This window comes from Equus caballus, chromosome 6, assembly GCF_041296265.1.
Source record: "Equus caballus isolate H_3958 breed thoroughbred chromosome 6, TB-T2T, whole genome shotgun sequence".
In the NCBI taxonomy this organism is placed as follows: Eukaryota; Metazoa; Chordata; class Mammalia; order Perissodactyla; family Equidae; genus Equus; species Equus caballus.
Window position 1 is genome coordinate 26722644 of NC_091689.1, and position 18622 is coordinate 26741265.

General features: G+C 52.0%; 1 protein-coding gene across 3 annotated transcripts in view; it reads right to left on the reverse strand.

The window, feature by feature from the left end:
* Positions 1–18622, reverse strand: part of HDLBP (high density lipoprotein binding protein) — a 75714-nt gene that overhangs the window by 3393 nt on the left and 53699 nt on the right. For all 3 annotated transcript variants that reach the window (XM_023644070.2, XM_070270731.1, XM_023644071.2), the window contains 13 exons: positions 17737–17876; positions 16029–16133; positions 15786–15899; positions 14754–14840; positions 14463–14594; positions 10411–10629; positions 7798–8019; positions 7479–7697; positions 6434–6572; positions 3511–3665; positions 2380–2484; positions 1872–2006; positions 518–661 (listed from right to left, as the gene is read on the reverse strand). In XM_023644070.2, coding sequence (XP_023499838.1) covers positions 518–661; positions 1872–2006; positions 2380–2484; positions 3511–3665; positions 6434–6572; positions 7479–7697; positions 7798–8019; positions 10411–10629; positions 14463–14594; positions 14754–14840; positions 15786–15899; positions 16029–16133; positions 17737–17876 — 1916 coding nt within the window. The remainder of the gene's footprint in view (positions 1–517; positions 662–1871; positions 2007–2379; positions 2485–3510; positions 3666–6433; positions 6573–7478; positions 7698–7797; positions 8020–10410; positions 10630–14462; positions 14595–14753; positions 14841–15785; positions 15900–16028; positions 16134–17736; positions 17877–18622) is intronic.

Sequence of the window (18622 nt, forward strand, 5' to 3'; positions counted from 1 at the left end):
GACTGCAGGAGACCAGGCTCTCGCCATGGAGAGCAGCACAACCCTAGTGAAGCCTGGGCAACCTGCTAGGGGCCGAGCCCGAGGGGCAGGGAGGGCCTGGGCGGCAGGAGCGAGAGATGGGCTGGGGGAGCGCCCGGTGTGGGGCCTGACTCCCGCCGTTCACTGGGTGCAGCAGGCTGCAGGGCGCTCCTTTGCAGGGGTCCCCCTGTGGGCACAACTGTGTGAGAAAGACCCAGCCAGAGCCCCAGCTCACTGCCAGGAGTGACCTGATGGGCACAGGGAAAACGCCCATGTGCCAGGGAAACCATGCCCAGCAGGCTCGGGCCTAGGTGGGGCCCAAACCCCAACACAAACCAGATCCTCAGAGACCTGCCACTCTGAACTTCGCCCTCATCTCCCAGCTGGGCACAATCTAAGTTTGCCTGGTCATGGTCTCAGGTCAGGACAAAGGTCAACACAAGTCCCCCTGCCCCCACAGTGCTTTAGCCGTGGTGTCTGCCCCAAGTGTCGTCCTTACCTGGTTCCCATCGTCCTTATCAGGAAACTGGATGTTCACATCATGCTCCAAGCGGATTTGGGTAATCACTGCCCCTTTTCTCCCAATAATTTTGGGATGGTATTTGGGATCTACAGTGACGCTCAGCTTAAAACTCCTTAAAGCCTACAGATGAAACAAGTGAGGATGAGGCAAAGAGTAGACCACTTCAGTTTTGACCTTCACCCTTGCATGCATCCACGCAGCCCCATTCCATCCGGGACCTGGAAGCTATCCGTTGTGACCTCAGCAATACAAGCAACACACAGCTTTTTCGTCAGCCTCTGTGCCACCTTCCATCAGCTAGTAATGAGAACTAGCAGCCTTGACCACTCCATGACTAAGGTAATCCTTCAGAAAAGGACCTGAAAGGCCTGGCTGGTAACTGAGGAGAAGCTGATGCTTGTAACCAACAGGGCTGGCACAGGACAGAAGGAGCTCTTGGCTCTACAGTCCTAATTCGTGCAACTGGTTTAATGAAAAGAATAAAAACATTCTGAGTCTTCCAAGTTGGGGTAAAGAGGCAGGCCAAAAATAAGAGTTTTCAAAGAAATTTGCTAAGGGAAAGATATACAGCTCCAGACATCTATGGCCAGAGGCTGAGGCTATGACTGGGTCTGAGGACAGACCCCAAAGCTGGTGCCGGGGCTGAGACAATGGGGGCCACACTCAAGAGTGCATGAGGCTTGCAAGCTCCACTCCATCACAGACTCCAGAAAGTCACGGCCCTCAGGGAGAAGTCCACCACCCCCGTGCAGTCCATGACGGTGCTTCAAGTTTCCACAACACCCGCCTGGCTGCGCGTCACTCACGAGCCCTTCAGAGGAGACACCAGCTCTACAGACAGGCGAGGTGGGTCCCCACCCTTACTCAGTAGCAGGGCAGCTACAGAGTGAGGAAGGCAGCGGGGCCCGCTGACACCCACCCCAGACCGCACAGCACATGCTTGGGGGGTTCTTCCAGCAACAGCTCCCAGGCGCCCCCAACTTTACCTTTCCTGTAAGGTCGAAGACATCACAACATGTCTTCAGACTTACTTTTAAAAGAAATAGCTAATTAACATGGAAGCCCAACTTTGTCGCTGTTACGTTAACAAGAGGAAAGGCTCCTTCCTCAACACGGCTTCTGATGAAAGGCCCCCCCACAGTGAGCCCTCCGGGTCTGAGTGCATGCGGGGACAGCCCGAGTGCACCTCCAGCCGCCTGACTTAACGGGGTGCAGTGTGGTCGGGGGGCTGCATCTCTCAGAAACGCCCTGGCGATTCCCAAGTGTGACCAAGGCTGAGAACCATGGATCTGGAGGAAGCTTCCACATCCACAGCCCGCCTGGCACGCACCCGGTCCTCCTGTTCCGCCTGCAGCTCCTTCACACGCTCCAGTAGCCCAGCCTTGGCCCGGTCCAAATTGGCAGCGAGGCCCGTGATGGCGATGATGTCAGACTGCAGTTCAGGTGCTGGCACGTGTATGTTTACCTACATGGAGACAGGAACAGGCCCAGCGCACATGGGGTCCCACAGGACAGAAATGTGTCATTCTAGCCCCCAACGGTGAGTGTGGAAGCTGTGATCAGCTGCCTGTGTCACAAGTGGCCAGGGACACAACTGCAGCCTCCAGACAAGGAGGGAGGGAAGCAGGAAGCCCACCCCGTAAGGGGAGGAGAGCCGCTGTTCCATGAGAGGAGCAGGAGGCACCTCCACGGAGGGCCAGGGGCTGGGCCCAGAACCTCACCCACCCAGAGGGGTCGAGGCAGCACAGAGCTGACAAGGGGCTGGATGCCCCACAACACTGGTGGAAGACCCCACACCCCACACCGTCTCCAGGAAAGAACCTGCAAAACCGCATTACCTCAAACTCGTCCATCATCTTGCGGATCCCACTTCCCCTCTGCCCGATGATGTACCGGTGAAGGTCAAAGGGCACCTCCACTTCAATGGTGACGGGAACCAGCGCCTGCAGGTAAGACAGTGGAGGTTAGGCCTGAGAGCAGGGATCAGAGTGATCCTCTGGGCTCAGCGATATGTTTTCATGGAGCACAGGGGAAAAGCCCTATGAGAACTACGGTGTGCTTTCTGGAACACGTCATACTGCTCCACCTGGACTGAGAATGCCACCTAGACCTTCAATTCAATAGGAAAACAAGGGGAAAAGACATGGAATCCGGTTTTTAGGTTAATGCCAAGACAGCAAACTCAGACCCTTACCCCAAGCCCATGCTCCTAAACGCAGCAGGGCCCTGGCAGAAGCAAAACAAATCCAGGAAAAACAGGGCGACTGGAGGCCCAGGGAGGAGAGGCGGGGCTCAGACGCAGAGGCCCCCTGACTTGCGGCCTTGCTCAGGTCAGGGATGGGCTGCGGATCAAGCCCACGGGGCTTGCAGGGACGACAACAACTCGACACGGGCACTGCCCGGGCCACGGCTCATCTGCTGTCTCCACGGCAGCCCCGGACGGCCTCCCCTGGCATTTACCATCACTTGACACGTGACCTATTTCTGTCTCTTGATCCCTGCACTGCGACACAAATGCTATTTTGCACGCTGTGGTAGTGCAGCGCTGAGAACGCTGCTGAACGTGTAGGTAGTGCTCACTAAGTCCTCATTATGCAAATGACTCATCCTTACAAGCCTGAGATAGGCCTGGTTACTCCCTGTCACAGAGGGGAAACTGAGGCTGGACATCACGTTCGCCCTGCTGCTAATGAGACCTGCCAGCTCCGTGCTCATCCACAGCCCCAAGCCTCCAGGCCTCTAGGCTGGCTCCATGCAGCTGCCAGATCCTGGCAAAGGTAGAGGCTGGTGGTGGGGGCATGCGCTGTGCCTCAGCCCAGCCCGGCCGCAGTGCAAGCCGAGGTGCTCAGGGTTTAGGACTAAGTGTCCAGACCACCCACCCACCACCGTGGGCAGCCTCCCTTCAGGCCATGCCTCTCCCGCCATGGGGCCTGCTGAGGACCCCTGGGGGAGGGGGGGCGCACACGCACCTCGAGGGCTTCCTTGGCAGCCTCACATTTTTCCTTTCGGCCAGAGATGGTGATGATGTCGCACCTCCTGGGAGAGCCAGGGTCGGCCTCTTTAGCATCCCTCCCCTCCCCAGCGTCGTCACCGTTCTCCTGGACAGCCGGCTCCACACTATGAACTAGGGGGAAAAAAGGGCAGTAGGCAACCACAGACCTTCTGCACAGGCAGGCTTGTCTCCACTCAGAATTCCATCATTTGTCAAGCACCTACATATGGCAGGGAAAGGAGGAAAGACCCCAACCGACCTCAGGAAGACAGGGCCTGGGCTGGGAGAGCAGAGGAGACAACATCCACACAGCAAGCCTCATATAAGCCGAGGTCCAGGCAGGCACCAAGGCTGTACAGTGAGGCCGCGAGCTCCACGCCTCACTTTCTCGCCTTTAAAATGAAGTCAGGGGCCAGCCCCGTGGCCGGGTGGTTAAGTTCCTGTGCTCTGCTTCGGTGGCCCAGGGTTTTGCCAGTTCGAATCCTGGGCGTGGACATGGCACTGCTCGTCAAGCCATGCTGAGGTGGTGTCCCACATGCCACAACTAGAAGGACCCACAACTAAAAAATACACAACTATGTACCAGGGGGCTTTGTGAGAAAAAGGAAAAAAATTTTTTAAAATCTTAAAAAAAAAAAAAAAAAAAAAAAGCCAACCCTCCTGGAGGCAGCAGCGAGATGCACGAGCTGAGTCGCGCGAGCCCAGAGAGGAGGAGCAGAGCCTGGCCCACTCTGTTCAGGGGCAGGGGAGCAAGCACAGACGGTGACCACAGCCTGGGGGAGCCGGCGCCGGACAAGGCGGCAGCGAAGGGCTTCAGAGGGCAGTTTAGGAGGGAGGGGGCGAGCCTGCACCTGCTTCTTAAGCCAGGAAGAAAGCTCGCTCCAAGAATGAAGGGACATGAAACAGGACACAGAAGCAACTGGTGGGGCTCCTGTGGGCCACACGGGGGACCACGTGCGCAGCAAAACAAGATTCCTGGAGCAAGACAGAATCCAGGAGTGCACACGATATACACAAACAAGCAAACAGAATAAGTCACAGACACCACTGCCTCGGGCCATCGTGATCCTGGACTGAACCAGGGGAAGAGGCGGGCTCTGCAGGACGCTTTTAAAACCACCCCTGACGGCCTAGTGGCTAAAGTCCAGCGTGCTCCGCTCTGGCAACCTGGGTTTGGCTGCCGGGCATGGAACCACCCCACCTGTCTGTCCACTGCCATGCTGTGGTGGCAGCTCACATACAAGAACTAGAAAGGCTTAAAGTAGAATATAGAACCATGTCCTGGGGCTTTGGGGGAGGACGGAGATTGGCAACAGATGTTAGGGTGAAACTTTCCCAGCAAAAAAACAAAAACAACACCCCGGCAAAACTTGAATATTGACCAGGAACTTGAGAACAGTATCACACACTGTTAGATCTTCTGAGTGTGATGACTGTGCCACGGTTATCTCAAATGACAGAAGAGAATGTCCTTACTCTTAGGAAACAGCCACTATGGATAAGGGATAGGTCTGAAAATTACTCAAATGATTCAGAAAAATAAGTGCACACATGTGCACGTGTGCGTGTGTGTAAAAGGGGGCTGGATGAGAGAAACTGGTGAGTCTGGATAATGAGTACACAGGGATGTCTCTATACTAGCCTGCACAATTTTTTTTTAGCGTGAAGTTATGTCAAAATTAAAAAATAAATATTCGAGTGTGAAACAAATGTGACACAATATGATTTCACTAGCTTTCTACTGAAAAGAGGCTGTATCCTGAGGAAAACAGGCACTCTGGCAGCCACGGCAGGCTCCGCAGAGACCAGAGCGACCCACAGCAGACGTGTCAACAGCGAGGAGAACGCACTGTCTCCATGCGTAGGAGACAGTGTTTACCAAGTGAGGCTGAGACACCAACCAGCTCCTGCTCATACCAAGCCCTCATCCTGCAGGTCACCTCTGAGACCACCATCCACCCCACCCGACACCTGGGGCAGAAACAGAACCAGGTGACAAGCAGGACGTTCCGAGCTGAAGGGCCATTCCAGAAGGGTGGCCAGGTAAAGGAATGGCGCCCTCCAGCAGGTCAGTGGCTGCTTCACCTGCTGTAGCAGACGTGCCTCACAAGGGACATGGTGTGACAGGAGGCGCAGAGAGGAGACGAGAGGCGGAGGGAGGGGCGGAGGGAGGCAGGGAGCGAGGCGGCTGCTGTGAACAGAGCAGACACGGCCTCATCACGCATGGCACTCAGAGGACTGTGAGAAGCAGGGGAACTAACTCGAGGGCTGCCCCAGCACAAGAGGCTGCAGGTGGGGCCAGACCAGTGGCACAGTGGTTAAGTGCGCATGTTCCCCTCTGGCAGCCCGGGGTTCGATGGTTCAGATCCCGGGTGCAGACACGGCACCGCGTGGCAAGCCATGCTGTGGTAGGCGTCCCACATATAAAGCAGAGGAAGATAGGCACGGATGTTAGCTCAGGGCCAGTTGTCCTCAGGGGAAAAAAAAAAAGAAAAAGAAAAGAAGAGGAGGATTGGCAGATGTTAGCTCAGGGCTAATCTTACACACACACACACACACACACACACACACACACACACACACACACACAAAAGAGGCTGCAGGTGCTCTGCTCTCCTCTGACCTCATCACTAGCTGCAAGCCTCTAGGACATGTGAAGGGCAGCTCATCACCCTGAAGCAACTGACACAGCCTCCCTCCTGAGACCAGGGAGTGACCCTGAACTTCTGGAAGCCCCAGGATGCCTGACTGGTTCCAGCAGCGCACCACACTGGAGCAGTGGGCAGGAAGGAGCTCCACCAGGACGTGTGACAGCCACCTGCCACCGCCTCTCCCCAGGTCAGAGCCATTCACACACCTCCTGCTTCCCGCTCAGCACAGATCTCACCATGGGGACCCACCTGGGTTCTCCTCTCTGTCTGGGAATTTAATTTGAACGTTATAGTCCCGAGTAATCTGCTGGATCCTGGAACCTTTGGGGCCCATGACAGAGCGGTGAAATTTCTGGGGTATGGCACATTCAATGGTCACCTGGGCTTCCTAGGGGGAAGGAAGACAAGAAGGAAAACAAAAAAGGCAAAGGTTAACCACTTAGGGTCAATTCATGTCCACTCATCTTTCTTTCCATCCTCTACAGCCAATTCCAAGCCCAGAGATGTCCCTTTTCCGCAGTGGATCCAGAGCTCGAGGTAGGATGGGGTAGACGAGGAGGGACACGGGTAGGCCCAAAGGGGCAGCCTCTTTTTGAAACGCGTCCCCAGAAGATTATGGAAGCATCGAAGACTTATCCACACACAACTGCACCGCCGCCTGCTCTCACCCCCCAGAACGTGAACATAACGTGCTCTTTCTCGACACACGAAGGAGGGGCCCTCTTTCCCACCACACAGCAGGCAGCACCATCAGGTGCCGTCCCTGAAGGGTGGCCACATTAGCCAGGTGACATGCGGATGCCGTGGCTGTGCCTCCACAAAGAGGCAGCGGGCTTGATTATCAGAGAAGTTGTTCCAAGGCCACGTCAGGGAGCTCCAGGAGGGGACGTGGAGGAGGCAAGCGCTAAAGTCTGGGTTAGAAAACCCAGCACGTGGCAAGCCCACGTGACGTCTCCACAGAGTCACTTGGACACTCTGCTCGTCAATCTATTTTCCGCCCTTTGGAGAAGAGAAGAGAAAGCAGCTTGATCCTCATTTAGATGAAAAAAATTTCAAACAATTTTTTCAAAAAGCTGCTGCTCAAAGGCAGCATTCTCACCAACTGTCAGGAAGGAGGCCAACAGCTGAGACGGAGACTGAGAACCAGACAGCCCCTCTCTAACCTGGTGGGAGTCCTTCACGGGGCTGCCACGGCCTGGCCGGCCTGCCTGCGGGATGTGGAGGGAACACCACCCACCCCCTTTGCTCAGGTGACTGTACGGCTGAGAAGCCTGCTGAGCCCCCAGGCGCCTACCAGGTCCTCGATGATCTCCTGAATGCGCTTCTTGGCCGCCTCCACGCAGTCCTTGGCACCCTTGAGGGTGACTTTGTCACTCTGAGTGCCAGAGCGTGGGAAGCTAACCATCACCCCACCATACTCTTCAGCAATCTCCCGCAAGACCTGGCCTCTCCGGATGACGAAATGACGGTGGTGCTTGGGGTCCACCAGCATGCTGTCTTCAACCACGTTATCCTGCGGCAGTGAGAGAAGGGAAGTAAACAACCTCTCACCCACACCGAGGAGAACCGAGGGCCAGGTCCACGCTGCACTGGGCCAGAGCAGGCGGCCTTACCAGGTTCTGGATCAGGGCCTCCAGCTCCTTCTGGGCCTCCCTGACGGCGTCTTCCTTCCCTATGATGGTGATCAGCTCCTGATCCTTGTCCTCGGCCGCTGGGAATATGATGCGGGCTCCTGTGTTGTCACGCACCTTGCGAATTTTGCCGCCCCCTTTGCCAATGAGGAACTTGTGGTATTCTGGCTTGGCGCGAATGTCAACGGTGAAACTCTTGGTTTGCTGTAGAAAGCAACCCCACATACACTGGCCTGATGCCACCTGCCTGGCTCCTGGAGCAGGCAGGTAAGAGGGCCTAGAGGACAACAGTGTGGGCCGTAATTCTCCTCACCTTGTCACCAGCATCTCCCCAAATGCAGCTAACCAAGCCCCACTACAACCAACGGATGGAGACCCAGAGACATCCTTTTTTTCCCTCCACTGTGATCAGAAGCCGAGATGGTTAAGAGCACTCAGAGCTCTAGTCCTGCCACCTACCAGCATTGACTGAACCCCTGCAGGCCACCCTCCCTCTGCAAAGGGGACGTAGTCAAGTGTGGCTGCGGAACGCTGGCGGGGGGAGTGGGGTGCACACAGCAGGAAGCCCACCCACACCCAGGGACCCCCGGCACTGCTGGCCCCTCTCCCAGGCGTGGGCCGTCCCACACCTCCCATTACATGCAGAGTGCTTCCGGTCCAGTCCTTCCTCCACTAACGCTACAGACGGGCCCACGCACAGCCAGCAACACCCCATCTCGAGCTCAGAGACTCCCAAGGCCCTCGTCTGACACTGAGAAACCAGGGCCCAGCAAAGGCCCTGACATGGTGACCTCGCTGATGCCAGCTCCTCAGGCAGAGTCATCTGGAGAGCACATGGGGACACACTCTTCCAGGCTGACTCAGACACACACAACGCACTCTCTCTCTCCTTCCTCCTGTCCTGAAACCTGGCCCACCAGGATGAGGAAACACAAAGGAAAACTAAAGAAGGGCTGCCAGCACGCTGAACAGCAGACAACAGAATGCTATCTTGTAAGCGCTGGTTTTATGAAACACCACCAAGGGGATCTTCTGCTCTTCAGACACAGACATTTGCAAACAGCAGCATTATAAAAAAGCTAACAGGTTAGGAGCCCAACCCAGCAACTTGGTAAAAAATAAAATATCAAAACCAAACGGGGGATGGGGGGCAGCCCGTGGCCGAGGGTTAAGTCCGGCACACTCCGCTTCGGCAGCCCAGGCTCTGTTCCTGGGTGTGGACCTACACCACTCCTCTGTCAGTGGCCATACTGCGCTGGTGACCCACTTACAAAAAGTGGAAGACTGGCAGCAGATATTAGCTCAGGGCGAATCTTCCTCAGCAAAAAGATAAAGAAAAATAAAAAAAAACAAAAAAATTAACATACATACTAAAAAATGAAAAGCCACGTGATCATGTCAATAAATGCAGTAAAAGCCTCTGACAAAATCTAACACCCACTCCCGATAAAAACTCGACAGAAACTCAGAACAGAAAGGAACTTCCTCAACCTGATAAAGAGCCTCTGCGAGAGACCTACAGCTCACCTCACACTCAGCAGTGAAGGACTGAGTCCTGTCAAGGCGAGGCTGTCGCTCTCACCACTGCTATTCAACATCGTACTGGAGGCCCAAGCAATGCAGTGAGACACGACACACAGGTGCATGGACCAGAAAGAGAGAAATGCAAGTCTATCCCAGATGATGTGCTTTACATACAAAGCTCACAAGAATCCACAAAAACAGCTACTGGAACTAACAAGTGAGCTTTTAGACCAGATGCATAAAACAAGGCCAATATCAAAAATCAAATATATTTCCACATGCTACAATAACTGGAAGTACCATTTGTAACAGCAATAAAAACCAAAAAAGTTAGATATGAACTGAAGAAAATCTGCACAAGAGCTACATGCTAAGAACTGTAAAACACCAATAAAAAAAATCAAAGACTTAAAAAATTGATGAAACATGGATTGGAAGATTCAAAACTGCTAAGATGTCAATTCTCCCCAGTTTGATCTTCAGAGTCAACATAATCCCACCCAATCAAAATCCAAGCAGGATTTTCTCCCTAGAAATTGACACGCTGGTTCCAAAATGCATACGGAAAGGCCAAGGATGCAAAGCTGAAGGGCTCTCCAGACGGCCCATAGAGCTGGCCTGGCCGTCCTGACCCCGGGCTGCTGCTGAACAAACAGAGCCCAGACACACACCCACAGACGGGTTTTGACGAAGGGGCAAAGGCAAATGCAATGGAGAATTCTGGGGGATGACGGTCAAAACTTTTCTACTGCTGTGGTGGTCGCATGAATGAATGACTGTCAAAATTCAGAACTACACTAAGAAGGGTAGATTTTATTTTATATAAATCACACTTTTAAAAAAGGTAAAAAATAAAAGCCAAATAGCAACAAATATTCCACATTGTATACATGGCATTCGACCTGTAACGGCCTTTTGGCGATGGCGAAATTGGAGACATAAAGGTGTATAAAGCTCTCTCCTGACCTGCCACACAGAAAGGGTATTTGGAGTTACCCACCATGAAAAGAGAGGACATTTTTAGCAAGGAACAGACACAGTGACCCCACCCCCGCCAGGCGTGGTGCTCACCTTCTCCTCAGCCAGGTGCAGCAGCTGTTTCTTGGCCTTCTCCACATCCGAGGAAGGACCCCTGATGACAACTGTGTCACTTCCTGAGCCTTCCACAGGGAAGTGAATGTGGACGCCACCGCACTCCTCCATGATGGAGCGGATCAGGCGGCCCTTCGTGCCGATGAGAGAGTTATGCAGCTTGGCAGGGATTGAAACCTCCACCTCGGCTATGTTGGCCTGAAATCACACAGCACAAGGGAGCCACGGTTTTTCTTTCTTTCTTTTTTTTTTTTGAGGAAGATTAGCCCTGAGGTAATATCCGCCGCCAATCTTCCTCTTTTTGCTGAGGAAGACGGCCCTGAGCTGACATCTGTGCCCACCTTCCTCCACTTTATATGTGGGACGCCTGCCACAGTGTGGCTTGCTAAGCAGTGCAGAGGTCCGCACCTGGGATCCAAATTGTGAACCTGGGGCTGCTGAAGTGGAGCACACGAACTTAACCGCTGCGTCACCATGCTGGCCCACTGGGAGCCATGTTTTTGTGTGGCAAGAAAGGCCACACAAAACTCTTTTTCTGAGGAAAAGAGTTAAGCCACAGTCTGTTGAGGTGTTTAACATAGTAGGCCCACATGGCTGACGAAGAGGGGCCTGGAGTCCTTGAGTATGAGTCTATGTCTATGTGCTGGGGGGGGGGGGGCAGTGGCACACACAGAGTAGAAGAAAAGCCACGACATCACACCACAAAACAGTGCTTTGCTTCTCAGTCCTTCTCTGTTAGCAGCAGAGACAGGTCCAAGATGCCTCTGGATCCACCTAAGCCAGGATTTTGCCTCCAGTCCAAACAAAACAACAGTGACTGGATTTACCTTCCACATGAAACAATGGTGTTCAAGACACTGGAGACAAGAAGAAAACAAGGTGAGCCCTATGACTGCCCCCTGGCTGAGGCCCTGCATCAGACACACAGCTGACAGTCGGGGACCAAGGTGCCTAGAGCTGGCAGGCAGAGCCCAGGAAGAGAGTGCAGCATGGAGAGAGAAGCCCTGAGAACTGGAGACCACTCACACGCTGACAGGTGCAGGGAAACACCTAGGCCAGGGAGCAGAACCATCGCAAGCACCAGAGGAAGCAGGACTGCAGCTCACAGTCAGCTGGCCACATGTGGGATGCCTGGTGCAGTACTGAAGGGGTCCCCTCTCAGTAGCAGGAGACCATCGGCCCTAGACGAAGCACTGCTGGGATCCCACCTGACAAACCTTAAAGCCAAGTCCAAAAAGGAGTGAACTACGTTGAAGTAACTCAATGAAGCTCAAAGATATTTATAGGAATGCAAAAATATCCAGCATCTGCCAAAGTAAACTTCATAATGTCTGGCATCCAATAAAAAAATACTGGACATGCAAAGAAATAGGAAAAAACAACCCTTAATGAAGAAAGAATAGAAAATGACCGAGATGTTGCAACAGCAGGCCAAGGACACTAAAATAGGTATTTTCACTCTACTGTGTACAGTCAAAAAGCCAAAGGAAAGGCTGAATGTGTCATGCATAAAAGCAACAGATTCAAACTGAACTTCTAGAGGTGAAAACAATATCCGAAATGAAAAATATACTAGATGGGATTACAGGCAGATTAGACATTGCAGAAAATTAATGAATCTAAACAAGCTAATGGAGAGCAAATACCACTCCGCTTCTTCACCCAAACAAACGGAGCATCAGCGAAGGGTAGGACAACTTCGAGCTGCCTAACACAAAGAGGAGGACAGAAAAATATTAACGACCCGAACTTTTCCAAATTTGATGACAACTCTAAACTCACACACCCAAGAAGCTCAATGAACACCAAGCAAAGAAACATGACGAAAAATACACCAAGACACATCATAACTTGCTCAAAGCTGGTGATACAACTGTCAAGACAGCCAGAGGAAGAAAGACAAGTCTGCGGAGAGGAGCAAAGTAACAAATGACTTCAGATGTCTCCTCAAAAACAACGCAAGTGGAAAGACACCGAAGCAAAGTCTTCAGTCCTGAAAAAAAGAACCCCACCAAACTGGAGATGCAGCCACGGGAACTCCCCCCCATTGCTGGTGGGAATGCGAAATGGAGCAGCCATTTTGGAAGACAGTCTGGCAGTTTCTTACAAAACTAAACATAATCTTATCATATGATCGATCTTATTACTTATTACCAAGTGAAAGAAGCCCATGTGAAAAGGCTGTACTCCATACGACTCCAACTAGTTGACAGTCTGGAAAGGGCAAAACCATAGGAGCAGTAAAAACCATCAGGGGTTTCCAGTGGTTGAGGGTGAGGGTACGAAGAGGCACACAGAGGATACACTTATGTGCGGAAATATATAAAAACTTTTATTACTTACATCTCCTTAAAAAACTAATTGGGGGTTTACGCAAAAAGGCTAATGATGAACCGTGGGGTTCTAACACGGGAGGTGGAAGGGATGGCTGTAAGCCCAAGGCTGGCGGGCAGGGGATGGCATGGAAGGGCCTAAGTTTCTGATGCAACACTTCCAGTCGTACAAAGTCACTGGAAGGTTGACCAGGACAGCTGACGACGTATACTAAAAACCCTAAAGCAATCACTAAAAGAAAACAAAGAGTTACATCCAATAAACGAAAAAAGGAGATAGAAGGAATCATAATCATATTCAACCCAAAAGAAGGCAGAGAAAGAGAACAAAGTAGATGGGATAAGTGCAGAAAAAACAGCAAGAGGGCCGACAGAAACCCAGCTGGGCAAGGTCATCTACTGAGGGGCCGGGGGTGTGGTGTGGAATGGGGACAGTTTCTGCTGGGGAAGATAAGGAGGTCTGGGGATGGATGGTGGTGATGGCTACACAACAACGCGAACGTGCTTAACACCACTGAGCTATAACGTAATTAAATGTAAACATCTCTATTTAAAAGGCAGATGGGGCCGGCCTTGTGGTGTAGTGGTTAAATTCATGTGCTCTGCTTTGGTGGCCCGGGGTTCGTGGGTTCAGATCCCAGGCGTGGACCTATGCACCATTCATCAAGCCACGTTGGGGTGGCGTCCCACATACAAAACAGAGGAAGATTGGCACAGATGCGAGCTCAGGGACAATCTTCCTCAAGCAAAAAGAGGAAGACTGGCAACAGATGTTAGCTCAGAACCAAAAAATAAAATAAAAGGCAGAGACTGTCAGATTAAATTTAAAAAGTGAGCTTCCTAAAAACAAAAGAAAACTGTAATATGAGAAAAAGTAGATTTCAGAGCACAGAACACTACCAGGGGTAAAAAGAGATCATTCTATAGTGATGCAAATTGTATCTATGAGGAACAAGAGAGATAGCAAAAGGATAATATAGAAATACTACGAAGAACTTTATGCTAACAAATTCGACAACTTAGGTGAAACAGAAAACCCCTTGAAAGACACAAACTACAAAGCTAATGCAAAAAGGAACATGATCTTTCCATACAATGAAATATCACTCACCAATAAAAAAGCATTGATAGATGAGACAACATGGGTGAATCTCAAAACAATTACGCAAAGTGAAAGTAGCTAGACCCAAGAGAGGAGGTGCTAGGATTTCTTTCATACAATAATGTAGGAAACTCAAACTAATCTACTGTGGCTAAAAGCAGATTAGGGGTTGGATAGACAGAATAGGGAGGTACTAAAAAGAGGGAAGACGATATTCTGGGGGTGACGGATATGTTCATTATCTTGACTGGGGAGGCAGCTCCATGGATGCATATACATAAGTCAAAACTTAGCAAACTGCACACTTTAAACCCATGCAGTTTCTTGCATGTTATTTTCTCAAAAAATTGAAAAAAATGTTGTTAACACCTTTAGGACATGATTTCCCAGCACCCGAAGCAAATGCTGAGTCACTAAGCATCACCAGAAACGAGTGGCAGGAGGCCTGCAGCGGGCCAGCACTGGACAAAGCTCCTCCGTGACGGGTGCTGGACCCCCTGACCCTCACGCCTGAACCCCAGGCAGAGCCTTGGGGGCTGGTGCGAGAGCTGACAACAGGGAGCCTGGCGAGCAGGTCATCATCCAACACCCATTACCAGGTCTTTCTGGATGGACAGAATGCGGCTCCGGGCAGCCTCGCAGTTGGCTCGCTTGCCTGTGATGATAATGGTTTCTGAATTGCTATTCTCTGCTGGAAGGTCAATCTTTGTGTTGCTTTCTTCCCGAATCTATGAGGAGAGAGGGAACTGTGAGAAGCTGACTTCCCAGCTGAGACACTTGGAGCCCAGGGCTGGAAAGTAAGGCTCTCTCCAGTAAATCTAACACCAGAATGGTGCAGGGGTTGGGGTGAGAAGAGCCAAGATTCAGGGGACGGGCTGGCCAGTCACCTTTTTAATGTTTGCGCCTCCTTTCCCAATGATGTTCTTGTGAAACTGTTTGAAGATTGGAACAGAAATTGAATAGCTATTTTCCACCTTAAAAACAAAAGAGATGGCACAATCAGTCATGCTGGAGAGGAACGCGTCCCTTCCACACTGGAGGTAGTTTGGACCGACAGTACTCTGTTATCAGAAGACACAGCCTTAGATCCTACTTCTCACCACTCTCTGACCTTCAGGTCTGAGCCAAGGAGGGGAGCTGACATGCAGCCACGAACTAAGCTGGCACGTCCTAATCAAGTGGTGATGCAAAGGCCCCCTCTGTAAAAAGTGGCATGCCACAGAACCTGCCATCTGTCAGATGCACATTCCACAAGAAAGAAGCAATCAAGTCTGGTCAGGTGCCCTCAATGACATCCAGGACCAGAGCTGGCCAGGACACCAAGCTGAGGAGTAAGCTCAGAACACATAAGGTGACACACAGACCCACAACTCTGGAACCCCAGCGCTCCAGGGCAGCGCCAGCAAGCTCAGTGCTGGGAAGCTCTGCCCATGCCCTCTTGCAGGCGGTCAGGGGCTAAGTCCAAGCCTCAGGAGAAATCATGGGAAGCACGGAGCCATCTATAGCCTTCCCATCAACTGCCCTCAGCACCTTCCAAAGTGCCTCTTCCCGTTTCAGTTTTTGAGGAAAATAAGTCAATAAATGACTCTTTACACTACTTGTGTGACTCTCCCCACGGGATGGGACAGTTTCTCTACCTAGGTATCTGAAGACCCCTCAAGAACACAAGGTAACACAGCACAGGAAAAGGGGGTTCTCCCCACTTTACCTCCACAGAACTCTGAGGCTGTGACCACTCCTGCCAGTCTCAACGTCAGCTGTTGAGAGACGGCATCACTACTTCGTCCTAAGTCCTTGAGACGGCGGACTGCCCCAGTGCCCAAGCGTGCTCCCCAAAACAGGGGTTCTGATGGGAAGCATGCCACTCCCCACACCACCCGTAACAGTCACACAACAAAGGATGAAAAATGTTCCCCTACCAGATCTGCCACCATCTTCTGCATGTATTTTGTGCATTTTTCCACCTCATTCTTCGGCCCTCGGAGTTGGACAATATCACTTTTTTGTGCTGGGTCTGGAAAGTTGATGATGACCTAGAACAAATCATCAGGAGACTGAGTTCGGTCTCCACTAAGGACTGGACTCCAAAATACTGAACACCCTCAAGTGCCAAACAGAGCATCCCCAGAGGGCTAAAGAAAGAGCACCTGCAGGAAACTCACCTCTGGGAATTTGTCACGAATTTCACGGATCCGTTCACCCTTCTGCCCAATGATTGTTCGATGAAATCTTTGCTCAATGATTAGATCCTTGGTTCGCTCATTTTCCTAAAAATAACATTGAAGCAGATAAAGTCATTTACCATAAGTGAGGTGAGCAACTCCCCCATCACACCAGGGGGCACTGGGGAGCCCTGGGGATGGTGACGTGGCCCAGCTCTGTTGCCGAGCAGCAGGTGAGGGTGCCCAGGAGCACCCCTGCAGCACCCCGTGGGAGTCATTGGCCAGTGGAGAGCACCCGTTACGGGATACCTGCTGTCTCTAACAATCACACACTGAAGCTTACGCCAGCTGCAGGTTATTTTCCCGAATCGAGTATAGTTAAAAAGTTGGGCATAGGACCCTTCGACCAAAAGTGCTAGCACAATAGCCATAATCACCAAAGCAACTCATATAGTGGTTGTTTTAACAAGAACTAGAGACTGTGAGGCTCAGCATCACAGGGAGCGACCCCTCCTGAACACGTGTGGCTCAGGCCACTTTCCTGTGCGGATGATGAAGAAAGAATGGTTCAACACAGGGCACCGAACCCATGCAGGGCTCAACCTCCTCCAGAGGTCCCAGGAAAACATCAGAAGAAACACAAAACAAGCTGGAACACAGGGAAGAACACCAGCAGCCAACTAAACACTTTAAAGAATTCTGGGAGATTCGGGATCAGACTGACGTCAGGCTGACAGAGAAACGAGCATTCAGAAATCCAGTGTAGACACAAGACACTGCAGAGCAAGGGAGCATAATGGTCAGGACAAGGTGGCTAAAGAAGGGAAGAACCCAGCACACTTGGCTGAGGAATGGGCCCACGATGGCCAGAGGGCAGGGGAAGCCGCACCAACACCCTGGAGTCCAGCTGAGGAAAATGCAATCACCACTGTAACAAGTGGTCCCCTGACGTGAGACTCCTGGAGCAGGCGTTAAGAGACGGAAGCAGGATGCCTGGGGTAGATGGATGACACAGACCCTGGGGCTTGTTCCCTACCCCAACAGGGACAAAGCACTGCCCCGCCCTGGGCTTTCCTGGCATTCGGCACATGTTTATGCTAAGGTACAAGCACTCACACAGTACTTGATGCTTCTGGACTGGACTGTCAAAGGCACCAAGGCAACTCTCACATGCAGCCAGGGTGGAGAATCACTGCCGCGTGGTTATCTGCATTTGACTCGTAGAATCAAGAACGTAGGAGTGCTTGTCGCTTAGCCCAGGGCAGTGCAGTACTTTAGTCTGGGGGTAGGGAACAAGGCCCATTCCCCAGTGCCCCTCCCACCCCCACCCCTACCCCCAGGAGTTTCCAGGTAACCACACAGCACTGATTCTCAACCTTGGCTGCAATTAGAATCATCTGGGTGCCTTTAAGAATCCAGAAAGTCCATCACAGTCCCTAGAATTGGTACTCAGGCATCACGGACTCTGGGGTTTGGCCAAGGTTGAGAAGCCCGCAGCAGAGCACAGTGCCTCCCTAGCACAGCATGTGGCCCCAGGGATCTAGGGAGGACAAGGCAACTTGGCCCCAGCAGGTCAGATGCCCCTTAACCCAACGGGAGACTGGAGATCCCCATTCTCCAGGATTGCACATGCAAACAGTGCTACTCAGCAGAGGTGGCCAACAGACACAGGCCCACTCATGCAGCAGGCCCTAGCCACAGGGCTTACCATGCGAGAGGCGAGCTCCAGCAGCTCCCGCTTCGCCTGTTGCACCCCCTGTGGGTCCCCCTCGATGCGAATCAGGTTGCTTTTCTCGCTGTCAGGAGGGATGCGCACAGACACCTTGTACTGGTCTTTGATTCTGTTTACTTAAGAATACAAAAAGAAATGTATTTTCAACTCTAAATCTACCACATTCCACCAATGACTAACAACTGGCAGGACAGGGCAAAAGCCCCAAATAACCTAATCAGCATCTTATAAGCAAAAAGGATGATCAGGCCTCCAAAGCAAGACTTTCCATTTTCCAAAACGAGGTGGGTACGATCCTCACCAGCATCTACCACATGCTAGCACCGCCGCAAGGGCTTCAAACGACCAGCGGCTGGGACGACTCAGAGTCTGAGATTTAGCTGGTTTGGGGTGTGGCTGGGGCTTTTGAATATTAAAAGATCCCAGATGTTTCTAACGTGGAGACAAGTTAGGGAACTACTGTTCTTAAGTCAAAAAATAAATAAATAAAAATAAAAACCTATTAAAAATCAGAAGCCCTCATGCTAACTGAAGATAAAAGTGCCCCCTTGACCACTCAGAGCCCCACCGAGGCCATGTAGCTGCCTGAAGAGACTCCCTCGCGGGCTCAGACCCAAAGCAAGCACTTCAGTGCCTTCCCAAAATGCGCAGAGCTGCCACCCTCTTCCTGTCACCTGCTCTGCAAGGGCCCAGTGCCTACAGTCAGGATTGAGGCCCCCACACCCTGCAGAAGTCTCATGCCACAAAACGAGGTCGGCACTTTGCCCGCTGTGGAGCAAAGGGGAGCCAAGCTCCTTACAGGGTCACCCAGGAGGGTACTCAGCACCCACAGAGGGGCCATGCGCCAATGCTCTTGGGAACT